Genomic DNA, 17,493 nt, shown 5'->3' with positions numbered 1-17,493 from the left:
GTCAAATGATGACACTGATGCAGACCCATGACTGTCAATAAATAGCACCTCATTGTACAAGAATTAAAATAATTACAATAAATAGATTTTTGACCACGTCACAAAAGTTGCATGGTAACTGGACAGCATCTCTGATTATAGGTTTCACCGGCTGCTCAGGTCTTGCAGTGGTAGAAACACGCTAGCACACCAGAGCTTGAATCTCAGCTCTGCCATTCGTCTGGACTGGGAGGCTGCATGAACAACGATTGGCTGTTGTTCATAGAGTAGGATAAGCCGCATAACTCCTCATAACTAAATGCATTACGACCTCTGCTGGCTGGTTGATGGCGTCTGCACAGAGTCGAGGAATAATGCGTTGATCAGGGTGTGGCTCTCTGTGCACAAAGCTGATCTGTATATGGTCTCGCCTATTGTAGGTGAAAAGATGTTGCACGTGTCGGAGGGGGCATGTGACGGTCTCGCTCTCTTCAATCGAGGCGGAGGTCAGCTCCAGTGATGAGGAAGCATAACGCTATTGGGTAAAAATTGGACGCGCAAAAAAAATGCAAAACAAAGTAGGTTCCTTTTATCTTTCCACTCCAGCAAGTTCATGCATTTCATCCTGTTATTAGGGTCAGATAAATATTTTACAACATTCATAAATCTGCAGGAAATTTGGCTGTATATTTTATTCTCATTGCCCTCATTCTGGTATGGCCTGGGCGAAGATGATAGTGCTGGCTTTGGTCAAATACTAATGATACTACTACTAATAACCTTGGGTAAATAGAATAGTTTCTAAGTGGTGGTAAGTTTCACATCAGAAACATAATACTAGACACGATTACACTGGGGACAGCCCAGTGACATAGCTAGTAGAGTGGGAGCCCAATGGCAATGTGGTTGCTAAGGTCCTGCATTGAATTCTCACTTCTGGCCACAGTCTTTGTGAAGTTTAATAGTTTTTCTTCATTTGCATTGATTTCCTTGGAATATTCTGGTTTACTCTTCCTTCCCAAAACATAGAAGTTAAATTGGCTATTCATAATTGGCCCTGTGTATGTGTGGGTTTCTGTCTCCACTGATGGATTGGTGCCCTGTCTAGAGTGTTCAAGTCATGTGCACAATACTGACAAGTAAAACAGAGTAAAAATCTATAAAGAAAATGCAGTTAAGATGTAGTGAAGTGCTAAGATGTAGTGAAGCGGTTGCTATAGCGTAATAATGTGGTTGACTGGTGTACTGGGGTTACTAAGCTTTTGTGAAGTGGTTGCTAATGTGTTTCAGGTGGTTGCTAGGGTGCTGGTGGGTGATTGCTAGGGTGCATTCTAGTGTGTGTGTGGAAAAGGATGTAAATAAATTTGCTCAGATGGGTGATTGTGTGTGTGTGCATGTATGTATTTGGTGGGGATGTGAATACTTTTGCTCAGGTAGGTGATTGTATGTATGTATGTAGTCAGTATCTTTATGAAATAGAGCTTGATAACCTGCACTGAAGGTAAACATGAATTTTTGGTGGTTGTTGGGTTGGTAGAGGAGAAAATGAATGGGAGTAAGTAGGGAGTTGCGGCTAAACAAGCGCATATTCAACAGCTGTATACAAGTTGGTCGCATGATGATACTGTGTCTCAAAAACTGTGTTATGAATAAGAGAAAGAAGATGAAGAATATACTGTCACATTGCACTCAGAATGTTTTCCCCACATTTTATTGTTTCATCAGATTCATCATGTTCATCGTCTAACAATAATGACTTAAATAAAAATAGAAACACATTAATTTGCTCAGGAATTTGTTTTTATTGAATGTTTAACACCAGCAGCTTTGACTTTTCAGTTATTTAGGCCTATTTTAATTCAATTTTTAAATGTGCACTCCATGCTTTAATCTATTAATATCTCACTATTTATTGTCTGTGTTTTATTTCACCTTGGACAGTTTCGCAGCTCTGTAGGGTTCCGAATTCAACCTTCCCTTCCCCCATTATCCAGTCTGGAGAACTCAGGTTCCCCAGCAACCGAAAAGCTTAGAGATGCACATTAAAGATGATAAAGGCCAGAAGCTTTTGAAGGAGAACAACAGGAGAAGGGTCCGTTCGGAAGATTTTGATCTAGAGCCTGGGAGATTGATGTGCAGCTATACGACATTAGCATTTACATTTGCGGCATTCAGCAGCCGCTTCTATCCAAAGGAGATGCAATTGGAGTAAATAAGAGGGCTCAACAGTGGCAATTGGGTGATGATGGGACTTGAACTGGCAACATACTGATTAGTAGTTGTTGAAAGGTCACTCATGGTGCAGCAATGTACTTAGTAGATAAACAATTTCATATCAAAAGTCTGAGGTTCTGCCGCTCAGGTGGCGCAGCGGTAAAAACACATGCTGGAACCAGAGCTGGGATCGCGAATACATCGTATCGAATCTCAGCTCTGCATTGCCGGCTGAGGCTGAGCGGCCACATGAACAACGATTGGCCTGTTGTTCAGATGGGCGGGACTAAGCCGGATATGGGTCTCTCTCTGTCAGACTGGTGCAGTTGCGACCTCTGCTGGCTGATTAGAGGCGCCTACACAGAGATGAGAAAAGAGTGCTCTTAGGGTGTGTCTCTCCATACCCAACGCTAGGTGGCACAACACTTGTCAATGTGTGGGTGATAAGATGCATACGGCTTGCTGCCCACGTGTCGGAGGGAGCGTGGGTTGTCTTCGAGGGATCGGCATAGGCGTAGAGGAAGCATGATGCAACTGGGCAATTGGACGCGCTAAAGGGGGAGAAAAAGGGGAGAAAATGCTTTAAAAAAAAAAAAAGTCTGAGGTTCTTTTGTACTGATTAAACCTTTTTTAATTATAAGCAGTCATTGTCATTGTGGTAAGCTGGGTGCATTGAACATAAAAAAATTGAAACCCTTACATCTAAAGAACAGCATGTTACATCACTCACCACAGTGGGAGACTTTCACCAGTGATCAAATGTTGTGTGACTTTCTAATTGTTCCAGTACAGTTAAAATTCAACTTCTGAATGATTCCCTTTGGCTGCTCCTGTCTGGGGTTGCCAAAGCAGATCTTTTGTCCACATGTTTGATTAGACACAGTTTTTACACTGGATGCCTTTCCTGATGCAACCCTCATGCACCCCAATGGCTATGTTCACATAACCTTCTGTATTTGTGAGCCCAGACACAGAATTTGAACCCCCAGAGCTTAAGCACTGCTGTTGCCAGCAGCATGGCTCTTACTATTACATCACACCAGCTCACCTATACTCTCAAATTTAAGAGTGAGAACATTTTAAAAACTCTTTTAGGCTTGAACATTTCATTTATCTTTTTGTTTGCTTCATTAAGCCCTTAACAAGGTCCAAATGAGCTGTTCAATCTCCTGAACTCAGCCTCTCATTACTGAAACCTCTGAGACTGGATGATTATAGATCAAGAGCCTTTTACACAGTTGTTTGATTTGGTAGTGATCACCACTAACGACTCTAAATGCTCTAACTCAGTGGTTCCTAAACATTTTACAGCTGTGTACCCAGCGAGAGATTGAACCTCCTGCAGAGGAACCCCTCTAGCTCTGAACACAATCATTCATTTATGTTAATAATGATACAGTTGTTAGAATTTTGGAACTATTTCTTGATCCTACCTGTCATTTATGCATCTCATTTATGCCTGGTAGATATTGTCCTATGAAGTTTGGTAATAAGCTGTCTGTCCAGGTGTCCGTCTGCTAAATGCTAAAAATGTAAATGTAATGTAGGTCTTTTAGCCACAATCGTTGCTAATATCAATTTTATGAAATATACGAGGGTTCTTCAAAAAGTTTCTGCACCTTTTAACTGTTTATTAAAAATTTCAAAAACAAATTACATCACTTCTCTACATACTCACCTTCTGATGCATTTTTTTGGTTGAGCGCATAGCCACTGTAGCACCGCTGCTTTCACATCATGATCACATTAAGATTTTCTTCCCCTTAAAGCTTCTTTGAGTGTCCAAAAAGGTGGAAATCAGATGAAGCTAAATCCAGACTATAAGGTCTCTCTTAATCTCTTAGACACGACCAATTACTACTCCTCCCGCCCTCACTGTTTTCAACAAAAATATAAATGTGTGGAAACTTTTTGAAGATTCCTCATGTAATATGATTCCAACCTTGCAGCAACAGTTTTACAAAAACCTTTTTCTGTTTCAAGTGTCCTCAATACAAGGTCCATAAGCTTGGTTTGACAAGTTTGAACACCTTTGGATGAATTGGTCAGGCTAGTTATGTTGGTCAGTCTACCTTCTAAAAGGCTAGTTGGTCATGCAGTTCAAGTTACAGCATTGCCAGATTAGTCAAGACACTTAACTAGTATTTTTGACTTGATCAGCATGTTTAGAGTAGATTAGACAGATGTTCTTTGTCATATATACAGTACATATACACATGTATAGTACAATGAAATGCTTTTTTCTGCATATTCCAGCTTGTTTGGAAGCTGGGGTCAAAGCACAGGGTCAGCCATTGTACGGCATCCCTGGAACAGGCAGGGTTAACAGTAGCTGCTTGGCAGAGCTGGGATTCAAACCCACAATCTGTCGCTTGATTGCCCAAAGCTCAACCCACTAGGCTACCACTGTCCCACAATCTTTGCAGTAACCATTTGGTAACTCCTGCTTTATCAAGCTTGACCAAGTGTCGTCAAGATGGCTTTGCTGTTGGCTGGTTGATGACTTTGGGAACATCACCCAGTTACTTTGTACAAAAAATACAGGGCAATTACAAATGTATGATAACTTTTGAGTGCCCAGCTATAAGGAGGGTAAAGTGCTGTCCATTGTTGCCTATGTCCAAAAACCTTGCAGTTTTGTTTTTCTTCCAGTCAAATGTAAAGAATAGTTATAAATAAGTCATCTAACAAGACCCACTTTTAAGGTCGCCTGATGTAATAAATGTTCATTTCTTCTGTGACATTGAAATACTAGGGTTAAAATTCACTTTTACAGAATAAACCCATCAACTCAACCTGCCTTCCAGCATAATAAAGCTCCAAGTCACAAATTACATCTCAATCTGGTGACTGTGAGTTCAGTGTACATCAACAGTCTGATCACCAGAGTCCAGTAGGCCAAACTTGGGATGTGATGAGAGATTTAGAGCATAAATTCACATCTGACAAATCTTCATCTGTAAAATGATGACAAAAATGAGTCTGTGTAGAGACATAGGGACCTGTAAAGTATTAGTATGATATTCCTAAAATATGGCCAATGAGTTACAATATTGGATGTTGGTGTTTACTGGTTATATGGCGATTCCTTATGACATTCAGAGCCATATGAGGGAGACATTCCCTTCTGCTTTATCATTATATGACGCCCTGAAGCTCCTCGTCTGGCCTGATTTCCCACAACACCTCTTTATCAGCAGGTACAATCAATGGCCAGTGAAATTTTCCTGATGTGCCTGAGCAGAGATGGAGCTGTCTGCCGTCGCCAGCTCTGAAAATAGAGCTGTTTCTCAGCATGAAATTGAAGTTAGTTATCTGATCCAGTGCTCAGTGGCATTAGAACAGCGGTTTACATCTCATTTGTGGTCAGCGGGCAACTAATAGCCTTTCACAGCTTCTGTTTCGGAATGAAAAGGAAAATAGAGCAAGGAGCTGTCTATGCATGAATTGATTTGTCTGTGCCATTTAGGTATTATGTGTAGTCAAAGTGGATCAATATCAAATGCCAAATAATTCATCTCTGTAAAGCTAGAATTGAGTTTAAGAAAAATACAAATACATTGGTGTAGGAAAAAGTAATTACCCCTTTCCGATTGCTTCTGTTGTTTTAAATTTGTCATACTAAATGATTTTATTGAACAAAACATAGTGATTGAGCAAGGCAAGAGGTTACACAAAGAACACGAGTGTGCCCAAGGTGGGATTTTATACAATTTGAGCTACTGGTGAGACAGATATTTTAATCCAAGCGATGTCCATTTGTGACTGCATACAAGCAAAGCAATTTATGGCCAAGAATATTGATTAAGGGCTCAACACTGACATCCGGGCAATGCTCAGGCTTAAACCAGCATCCTTCTGTTTACTAGTCCAGTACCCTAATCATTGAGCTACCACTGCTCAATTACTACTTGGGCAATAGTAGCTCAGTGCCAAGAATACTGGACTAGTACTGGAAGGCATGCAATGCTTGTATCCAGTTACTTTGGATAAACGTTACTACTAAACGCTGCTAATTCCAAAAGTTGGGACAGTATGTAAAATGCAAATAAAAGCAGAATGTAGTATGTGTAAAGTGTTATAGAACAGCTATTTAATGTTTTATACCATTGACTTAGTTGTTAGTTTATGTAAATATATGCTAATTTATAAGTTGATGCCATCACATTCCAAAAAGTTGGGACAGGGGAAATTTAAGACTTGGAAGTTTGTGGAATGAACAGAAGCACCTGATTTGGAACTTTCCACATGTGAATGCTTCCATAGTTGGGTGTATAAAAAATATTACAAGCAGCAAGGAATCTGCAGATTTACATGGATCTATTACTGATTAACAGTCCATTATATTTATCTAAAAAGATTCAGAGAACCCAAAGAATTGTTTCAGAAAAGCAATCTCCTATTACTAATGTACTAAAGTTATGACTGTAATCCATATATCAAAAACATTAAGAACATCTGCAGTCTTCTCTGGGCTCAAGCTCATCTGAGATGGACTGATGCAAAGTGGAAATGTGCTGTGAGTCCACCTTTCAAATTGTTGTTATAAATAATCAACCTCCTGTTCTCCATCCAAATTAGATTGTTCTCCATCCAAATTAGATTGTTACTATTAGTAAAACAACATTTAAAAACCAGTGTTTTAGTGCCAGTGGCCAGTACCAGTGGGTCATTTTGACAGTATTCAGTCAACAGACAACATTAATGCTGAGGGGTAACATATGCTGCTATTTATATGACATCTTTTCAAGGAACATCCTTGTTTGTTGTAGCAAGGCAATACTAAGCCAAATTCTGCACATTACAACAGTTATGGCTTCATAATAATACAGTGCAGGTGTTAGACCAGCCTGCCAGCAGTCCAGAAGTATCTCCTGTTCAAAATGTTAGGCTGTAGATGTATTGCAGCTCTGTCCAGGATTAAGAGAAATGCCTTAATAAATAAATACTTCAGGAAATTTTTTTAAGAAACAAGCATTTAATAACATGAAATTTCTTTTTTTTTTACTCACAAAGTAAATCATCCAGAAATGGAAACAACGGTGTCTGACAGAATTATTCAAATGTTATTTTATGATAATGGTTTGGACAGAACTTCACCCAAACACACTTGTGCACTTTAAAGGTAAAAAAAATAAAGAAATAAATTAATTATAAATCATTTCAAACAATTTGACCTCAAGATCTACATATAACACTATAACATTAGTTACAATATCCAGTTAAAAATTGGTCCGTTCCTAAAAAATAAGACATTTAATCAAATTAAGCTTACAGACGTCCATACAAATATTCTTGTTGACTAGTTTCACCCCCAATTCCAGTCATCCAGTGTTTACATGGAAGAATATCAGCCAATGCTGAGTAACTTTACTTCAGTGGAAGGTTGGCAGGACAAAAATTTTACCAGCTACTCATATTTAGTGTCTTGGAAATCTGGCTAAGCTGTGTGCTGGTTTTTGTCCTCAATTATTGGAAAGCTATTTATTTTAAACGGGTGACTACAACATCAGGAAAACAAATAACACCAAAAACCCCAGTGTGCTTTTCATATCACCATATTTTTGACGGAAACAACCATACAGTATGTGACCACTCAACATGCAGCTGAAACAATCAAGTTTTCCCATGCAAAGAAGGGCTTCCAGAGGCCTGGCTCAGACCCAACTGGAACTTCTGGACCGCTCTCGTGAAAGAAGCTCATATCTGGAGCTGAGAAGCTAAACTGCCCGGCTTCTCGAGTCTCAGGACAGAGCTATTCGCTCTCTCATGTTCCAACATGAAAGCAGGAATCACTCTATGGAGATGGAGGTGTCTTCAGGGAATTGCACGAGCCAGTCTGGCTTCCTCCGCCGGACCCTTGGTACTGTAGAGAAATAGAGCAGTGTGAGAACCAATATGTTTGCATATGCGTCTCCTAGGGTCACATCCAATGTTGGTGACAAAAGATATAATAGATACAGTAAGTGGAAACAGTTATTTTTACATCTAGAAATCTTACACATCTGTGGTGTAAATACGTTCTTTGGATGGCTCATTCACAATATTTCTAATTCACACCACCTAGGTTGCCAGATTTTTTTCTGTGTGCAGAAATCAGGGCATGAGCTGTAAGTAGACCCTCAGACATTAATATGGGGGTTCTGCAGTAGTAATGGAGTATTATGTGACCCAAATCTCAAAAACAAATGAATGAATAAATATATACACTGATCAGCCATAACATTAAAACCACCTCCTTGTTTCTACACTCACTGTGCATTTTTCCAGCTCAACTTACCATATAGAAGCACTTTGTAGTTCTACAATTACTGACTGTAGTCCATCTGTTTCTCCACATGCTTTGTTAGCCCCTTTTCATGCAGTTTTTTAATGGTCAGGACCACCACAGAGTAGGTATTATTTTGGTGTTGGATCATTCTCAGCACTGCAGTGACACTGACATGGTGGTGGTGTGTTAGTGTGTGTTGTGCTGGTATGAGTGGATAAGACACAGCAGCGCTACTGGAGTTTTTAAACACCTCACTGTCACTGCCGGACTGAGAATAGTCCACCAACCAAAAATATCCAGCCAACAGCACCCTGTGGGCAGATTCTTGTGACCAGTGATGAAGGTCTAGAAGATGACCAACTCAAACAGCAGCAATAGATGAGCGACCGTCTCTGACTTTACATCTACAAGGTGGACCAACTAGGTAGGAGTGTCTAATAGAGTGGACAGTGAATGGACACGGTATTTAAAAACTCCAGCAGCATTGCTGTGTCTGATCCACTCATACCAGCACAACACACACTAACACACCACCACCATGTCATTGTCACTGCAGTGCTGAGAATGATCCACCACCTAAATAATACCTGCTCTGTGGGGGTCCTGACCATTGAAGAACAGCATGAAAGGGGGCTAACAAAGCATGTAGAGAAACAGATGGACTACAGTTAGTAATTGTAGAACTACAAAGTGCTTCTATATGGTAAGTGGAGCTGATAAAATGGACAGTGAGTGTAGAAACAAGGAGGTGGTTTCTAATTTTACGATTGGTGTATATATATATATACATAAAGTACATAAAGGTTACCTAAAACTAAATAAAATATTCATCTGGATATTAACTCTCATGTTGCAGCGGTTTATCACACTGCACTATCACTCACAACTGTAGAGATCCGTGTTCGAAACGTTTGGTAAATCCTATAAAACTAATATTTTTTCTTTACATTTTAGGGTACAAAGTAAAAAAACATTGCATGTGTAAAACTGAATTCTAGTCACTGAAGGAGTAATAAATACAAACAAACTGGATCAATATTTGTTTCTCCCTATTGCTGCACACAGAATTAAACTCTGGATATCACTATTAATGCCCACTGGGTGTAGAAGCTTTTATAAACACAAGACACTGAAATAGTATCATGAACACCAGCTTTAATGCCTTGAGCTTTCATATCACTGGTTAGAAGAAATATTTTAATCTGAAAGTGGAACATAGCACAAGCACACAATGCGCTCTCACCAGTGTATTATCAGCTTCTAGAACCATCTGTTATGAGAGAAACACGTTGTTCTCTCCTCCAGCAGTGTAAATGAAGTGTCCAAAATAAAATGATTAACTTTTAATACACCAATGAATTTAAAGGAACTGGTAACTTTTCTACTATTTAATGGAACTTGTTTCGCAGTTTTCCCCTTCTTAAACACATGCAAAATACCAGTTCAGTAGCAGTAAGAAAATAATAGACTCTGGATAAAGATACTAATGTACTTTTGTGCTTCTCCAACATGACAATGGGTGTGTTCGAAAACCTAGTGAGCTGCCTTGCTGTCTTACTGCCTACATAGGCAGCTGCCTAAGTAGAGAGGATTCTAATAAGTCATTGACTTATAAGTCGCGCTACTCAGCGATTTCATCAGTTTTCGCTAAGCTAACGCTGTTAGCTTCATGCCATTCAAACCAATGGCATGGGGTAGCACAACACGCTAGCATGTCAACTAACATCACCCTCTGTGTACTGAAAACGGTAAAATTAGCTGATAAGCCCGAATTGCAAATAAAAACACTTGTGCAAGTTTATACAAATTAAAAATCAATAATAATTTATGTACGTTTGAAAATAACTCCGTTCGTTTCTCCGCACCGTCCGCCATGTTTTTTATCTTTCTGTGAGAAAAGTTGTGCCGCACTAAATGCTGGGATTGCCTGCCTTTTTTTTTTATGTTTTTTGTTCATGCCTTTTCTCCCCTTTTTGCCCGATTGCGTCATGCTTCCTCTCCACCAATGCCGATCCTTGCTCTGATTGAGGAGAACGAAGCCAACCCACGCCCCCTCCGACATGTGGGCAGCATGCCGTATGCATCTTATCACCTACACTTTGACGAGTGTAGTGCAGCTCAGCGTCGTGTACAGAGAGACACACCCTGAGAGCACTCTTTTCTCATCTCTGTGCAGGCGCCATCAACCAGCCAGCAGAGGTCATAATTGCACTAGTCATGAGAGAGAGAGAGACCCCACTCAGCTTACGATGTATTCGAGATCCCAGCTCTGGTTCCAGCGTGTGTTTTTACCGCTGCGCCACCTGAGCGGCTTTTTTTAAGTTCAATGAGTATATATAAACTAACTGTGCATTTGCATTTACTAAATGTACTCCTGTGGTGTGACTGAGGAGTGCAGAATAACATTAGAATTGTTAACTTGTAATATGAAAATGAGCACAGCATGGCTTTAAACTTCTTATTCCTTCCTTCTAGTTTGACCCTCTTCGTCTATTCTTTTATTATTATTATTATTATTATTTTATTTTCTTCCAGTCTGAACAAACAAGGTTCTCTTTATAATCACATACAGAAGAGGGACAGAGAGAGAGAGAGAGAGTGGGGGTGGGGTGGGAAGAGTAACACAGCCAACAGAAGCTGATGGCGTTTTTAATATTAGTTTTGCATTTGATGAATGGAGCCTGTGCAGGCATAATAACCTTTACTCAAATGACATGGGATGAAAACTGACAAATAATAAATAAGTTATCTTTATAAAACTAGTCCAAACTATTATCACAGAAGCACATTCATTCAGATATTGTGTTTTACCACTGCTTTATCCTGGTCAGGGTCTTGGTGGGTCTGATTCAATGAGCAAAAGGCAGGAAAACACCCCAAACAGGTTGCCAGTCAGAACAGAAACACTTACTCACAAACTCACCCCTTATTAGGGCAGTTTTAGTAGCTCTTTGGACATCTGGGAGTAAACCCACATACACAGAGAGAACATGCAAACTCTCTTTCTGTTCCCACCCAACTGGGGACTCAAAACCAAGCCCTTCTTGCTGTAAAGCGGCAGTGCTACCCACTTTGCCATTGTGTCCCCCTGTGCAGGCATAATAACCTTTACTCAAATGGCATGAGACAAAACCATCCAAATAACAAATGAGTTCTCTATATAAAACTAGTCCAAACTATGATCACAATAGCACAAAGAAGAACAAAGGGTTTAAAGCATTTAAAGTTATTAAGCTAAGGTGGAACAGTGGTCTAACATGTTTGCACACAATTGTGTAACAAAGCGGAAAAAACAGAAGAATAAAAATGATACATAAACGCTCTATTATTAAGACACTGATTGTTTAAATCCTGATGTTGTAAGGTTTTACTTGGCCTAGAGTCCAAGAAAGCATTTAGACTAATTACTTTTCTTTCTTAATTTAAGTGCCAAGAGCCAATCATAGGTGATTTGGAGCGTAATCTTCTACATTAGGACAATTAAGATAGGTGCATTTAGTTTGGTGCAGTTGGGTTGGTATATCTGTGTAATTGTTCCGCTTCTGAGAAATACACCAAAGAGCTTTTAAAGATAACGTGAAGGCAATTCCATGTGTCACAATTGACATTACAGGCACTTTAAAATTTATTTTTGTGTTTTAGTTGACGTCCATTCTTTAGTCAATGATTTCTATTTCTGACTTACCTCAATAAGTGGGTGCCACCGAGCGATGGGTTTTCGAGGGTATGTAAGCATCTCATTCCAGTGGTCTCTGCCTAGACTCTCTGCCTCGTTACCCACCCGACACACACCTATGATCTCGTTGTGACCTACACTGTGAAAGAAGCCAGAAACAAACACTTTTTTACTGCACAAGATCTGGTTTCCTTTTTAATGGGAAGAAATTTTACATATATGGCCAAATATATGTGGACACCCTTACTAATTCTTGAGATTAGATGTTTGAGTCACATTCTTTGCTAACAGTCATGTGTCCCTGTGTACAAAGCAAGGTACATAAAGAAATGGCTTGACAAGCTTGGCCTGCACAGAGCTTTGACCTTTAAGGTTAAAATGGAACATCAACTGAAAGCCAGGCATTAACGTCTCACCATCAATGCCTTACAAATGCTGTTGACTGAATGTGCACACATTTCCACAGACACACTAAAAACTTAAGGAAAGCCCTCCTAAAAAGTGATGACTTTCACTGAGGCATACTTGAAGTAGAATGTCCAACAAGATCACTGTCAGGTGTCCACATACTTTTGGCCATTTACTTGGCATATATTAATTGTTTATTTTATTTTATTTTATTTAGTAGTATTTAAGTACCCTCCTATTAACTGGAGCCCTTATGTTGTTATGCAATTGTTTCCACTATATAAACACCAGGTTTTTTTGGGGGGTGGGGGACATGTTTTAGTAACATGTAATATGAATCTGGATCTAGACTGAGTGCGGCCTGGTTTTAAGAACCGAACAAGGAACGGAGTGGACCTAATTGCACTTGTTTTCTTTCTATATAACTGTGCATGTCATCCCTGTGTCACTGCAGGACTTACAAGATGACCTGATGAAAGGAACAAAGAACTGTGACAGTGGTACTGGGACGGTGGTAGCTTAGTGGGTATAGCTTTGGGCTATATACCGAATGGCTGAGAGTTTAAATCCCAGCTCTGCCATTCAGCCACTGAGGCTTTTAACCCTCTCTGCTCCAGGGGCACCGTACAATGACTGACCCTGAGCTCTGACCCCAGCTTCCAAATGAGCTGATATACATGAAAAAAGAATTTTGTTGTACTGTACATATGACAAATAAAGGCATTCTGTTCTTTTCTATTATAAGTCACAAACATTTTTAAAAAATGCCAATTAATTAGGTACATATTTTGTACATTTGAAGTCAATGTTTACCACATTTTTATGGGACCTGTATGGGGACTAAGTTTTTGTAATCATTATTCATACAGGGAAAAGCTTTATAAACAGTTATATGATCTGACCATGCTGTGCTATCAAGAACAGTGTGGAGCCTACAAGTCTGAGTCTACTACCAAGAACAATTTTTATTTTATCAGCAGTGCTGTATTATGTTTCTCAAACAAGTTTATCTTCACTAACAGACTTCAAAAATAGTTTGTTATTTTTGCCTAGAAGCAGTAGTGATGATAAAGAACATACAGGAGACAATAAAATCAACACCATGACCGAAGCACACATGACGTTTTTTTATCATGGGTTTGTCTCAGTTATGAATAGTTAATTATTAAACAAATCAGGTGAGTAAAAATTTAATTGTTTAAATGTTTAATAAATAGTGCACTAGGTAGCAGACTCCAGCTTTGGGACTCTAGTGTATTAGTGAGATGTATTGTACCCAATGATGGGCTGTGACTCACCGATCATAATCCATAACAGCTATCAAAAGACTAATTTGATCTATGTTCTCCGGTGGTACATCAAACACTATAGCCTCATTATAAACAGGGTTCAGGGTATTCCTCTTGGTAGAAGTCTTCCTCTTCTTTAATCTACGGCCTTCACACATCAGGGAAACCTTTACGTACGGGTCTGGAAAATAAAGGTGATAAATTACAGTAAGAATGAAGAAAAAAAATATTTTATGCTGTACAACTCTGATCTATTTTTCCTGGTCTGTGTTAAAATATGTATAGTATTGCTCGACCATGAGAAGGGGTGTTGACATGTGCATGTGTTTTGTACCTGAGGCTCCAGTTATGTCCATGGCTTTCAGGTTGCGTGCTTTTATAACTGTTATGGTCAGTCGACCAGCAGTGGGCAGGTAACAGAGTGAAAACATTAGATCCCCCAGATCCACATTGTCCTGCAAAAAATAAAAAGAAAGACTATTAGTTAATTAGTTACAGGATTGCGCACACAATTCTTGAACAATTTTTGAAGCTTAGTACAGACTAGATGCTAGCTAAGCTCAATATACTACACTGGTCATCATTAAAACCACCTTCTTCTACACTCACTTCTTTCTACACTCACTGTCCATTTTATCAGCTCCACTTACCATATAGGAACACTTTTTGGTTCTACAATTACTGACTGTAGTCCATCTGTTTCTCTACAAACTGTTTTAGCCTGCTTTCACCCTGTTCTTCGATGGTCAGGACCACCACAGGACCATCACAGAGCAGGTATTATTTAGATGGTGTATGATTCTCAGCACTGCAGTGACAATGACATGGTGGCGGTGTGTTAGTGTGTGTTGTGCTGGTATAAGTGGATCAGACACAGCAGCGCTGCTAAAGTTTTTAAATACCGTGTCCACTCACTGTTCACTCTATTAGTCCACCTTGTAAATGTAAAGTCATCTATTGCTGCTGTTTGAGTTGGTCATCTTCAGTTGGTGACCGGACGCTGCCCACAGGGCGCTGTTGGCTGGATATTTTTGGTTGGTGGACTATTCTCAGTCCAGCAGTGACAGTGAAGTGTTTAAAAACTCCAGCAGTGCTGCTGTGTCTGATCCACTCATACCAGCACAACACACACTAACACACCACTACCACGTCAGTATCACTGTAGTGCTGAGAATGATCCACCATCCAAATAATACCGGCTCTGTGGTGGTCCTGTGGGGGTCCTGACCATTGAAGAACAGCATGAAAGGGGGCTAACAAAGCATGCAGAGAAAGAGATGGACTTCAGTCAGTAATTGTAGAATTACAAAGTGCTCTATATGGTAAGTGGAGCTGATAAAATGGACAGTGAGTGTAAAAACAAGGAGGTGGTTTTAATGTTATGGCTGATCCATGTATATGTACAGGTCAAGTCAAAGTTAGGACCACCCGCCAACATTGTCCAAACAACTTTAGTCCTGTGGTATCTGGTACCAGGACATTACCAGCAGGTTTTTCAGCCTCAGTATGTTGCAATGTAGATCGTCCTACAGAGCATAACAGTGCCATCTCCTCTGTGGGTAAACGAGGGAACAATACACTGTGACATGTGCTGGAACACATTCACCTCATCACCAGTAGTAAAATGATCTGCAGTTTAAACTGCAGCAGCATTTCTGTTGGTCTTTACCAGACACTATAGCTTCTATGACCTATTGGCTTGTCCCTTCTCAGACCACTGTTGGTGGGTTTTTACAACTGCTGTCTGTGAGCACCCCTTGCTGGCCATAATAGTTTGGTCTTTCTTTTTTTTTTTTTTTTTCTTTATTTGAAATCACATAAAGACATGACAACATTTTACACATATAATTATGATTTAGATTCCTTTACAATTTGATTCAACTTTTACCATTTTGATAACAAACTCAAAATCAGAACTCAAAATCAAAACTAGTTTGGTCTTTCTTAAAGTCACTCTGCTCTGGCCATACCTGCTGCATTCAACATGTGTACCACTAACTTCCATCGTCCCAAGATTTAATCACATGCAGAATTGTTACAATTAACCTCACTTCTCCACCACTTTCCATTTTTAACCTAACCGCCACATTAACACTTCTTCTTAAAATACTGTGGCTGTGAAAACACTCGGAGGGTTTCTTGTACTTCTGGATACGTGAACTGAGAATAGAGAATATACAGTATATTCCTCCTTGTTTCTACACACATTGTCCATTTTATCAGCTCCACTTACCATATAGAAGCACTTTGTAGTTCTACAATTACTGACTGTAGGCCATCTGTTTCTCTGCATGCTTTGTTAGCCCCCTTTCATGCTGTTCTTTAATGGTCAGGACCACTACAGAGTAGGTATTATTTGAGTGGTGGATCAATCTTAGCACAGCAGTGACACTGACATGGTGGTGGTGGTGTGTTAGTGTGTGTTGTGCTGGTATGAGTGGATAAGACACAGCAATGCTGGTGGAGTTTTTAAACACCTCACTGTGACTGCTGGATTAAGAATAATCCACCAACCAAAAACATCCAGCCAACAGCGCCCTGTGGGCAGCGTCCTGTGACCACTGATGAAGATCTCAAAGATGACCAACTCAAACAGCAGCAATAGATGAGCGATCGTCTCTGACTTTACATCTACAAGGTGGACCAACCAGGTGGGAGTGTCTAATAGAGTGGACAGTGAGTGGACGCGGTATTTAAAAACTCCAGCAGCGCTGCTGTGTCTGATCCACTCATACCAGCACAACACACACTAACACACCACCACCATGTCAGTGTCACTGTAGTGCTGAGAATCATCCACCACCTAAATAATACCTGCTATGTGGTGGTCCTGTGGGGGTCCTGGCCATTGAAGAACAGGGTGAAAGCAGGCTAAAAAGGTATGTAGAGAAACAGATGGACTACAGTCAGTAATTGTATAACTACAAAGTGCTACAATATGGTAAGTGGAGCTGATAATATGGACAGTGAGTGTAGAAACAAGAAGGTGGTTTTAATGTTATGGCTGATCAGTGTATATGTGTAGTGGTAGGTTAGCATTAGCATTAGCCATTAGTGCTTCATGTTCTTCTCATATATTTATTAATGCACAGTTCCTGTTCTGTTCTGGTTTTGTGTTGCACATTTTAATAAATCTCCACAATGTTCAGAACGTCTCAGCGTGTGTCCACCTTACATAAGGTTTATATAGCACTACCTCAAGAACCCAAAGATGCTTACAATTACAAAAATCAAAAATACAATTACAAGAGACGCATAAACCAGAGTAACGGCATTGAATAAGACATGGAGAGATCGCAGTGGAAAATCAGAGATTAGCTTGGTCAAGCAAGCTTTCTCCGTTCAGCCTACTGGGAGAATACATTTAAAAATGTCTTATGCATGTATTTTTAGTGGTTGTGGCATTTATTTTAGCCTAAGGGAACAAGATGTTCCTCATTAAATCTCCATCCCCAAATCTAAGACAGGTAGTCCGCTTTCCTCTGACATTGACTGATATCTAAATGTCTTTTCTTCAGCAGGAAAGTAAAGCCTGGAAAGTGCTGTGTGGTTACAAAACTTCTCCCTACTGTTTATCTGAGGTCACTCAGCAGGAAATGACATTTCTTTCCCTGTACAAGTGTGGAAAAGGTCAGCCTGATAGCATGCCCAGATTA

The 17,493-nt window shown here is 39.8% G+C and overlaps 1 protein-coding gene across 2 annotated transcripts in view; it reads right to left on the bottom strand.

The window, feature by feature from the left end:
* Positions 1-7,171: 7,171 nt before the first annotated feature.
* The window catches only part of syt9a (synaptotagmin IXa), a 72,347-nt gene continuing 62,025 nt past the window's right edge, over positions 7,172-17,493 (bottom strand). For both annotated transcript variants that reach the window (XM_063004473.1, XM_063004472.1), the window contains exons 4-7: positions 14,172-14,292; positions 13,847-14,018; positions 12,150-12,279; positions 7,172-8,059 (exon numbers count right to left, since the gene is read on the bottom strand). In XM_063004473.1, the coding sequence (XP_062860543.1) occupies positions 7,991-8,059; positions 12,150-12,279; positions 13,847-14,018; positions 14,172-14,292 (492 nt within the window). In that variant the 3' untranslated portion in view covers positions 7,172-7,990. The remainder of the gene's footprint in view (positions 8,060-12,149; positions 12,280-13,846; positions 14,019-14,171; positions 14,293-17,493) is intronic.

The sequence above is a fragment of the Trichomycterus rosablanca genome, chromosome 11, assembly GCF_030014385.1.
Source record: "Trichomycterus rosablanca isolate fTriRos1 chromosome 11, fTriRos1.hap1, whole genome shotgun sequence".
Taxonomy (NCBI): domain Eukaryota; kingdom Metazoa; phylum Chordata; class Actinopteri; order Siluriformes; family Trichomycteridae; genus Trichomycterus; species Trichomycterus rosablanca.
The sequence above is the reverse complement of the archived record's forward strand: the minus strand, read 5'-3'. Positions and strand labels throughout refer to the sequence as shown.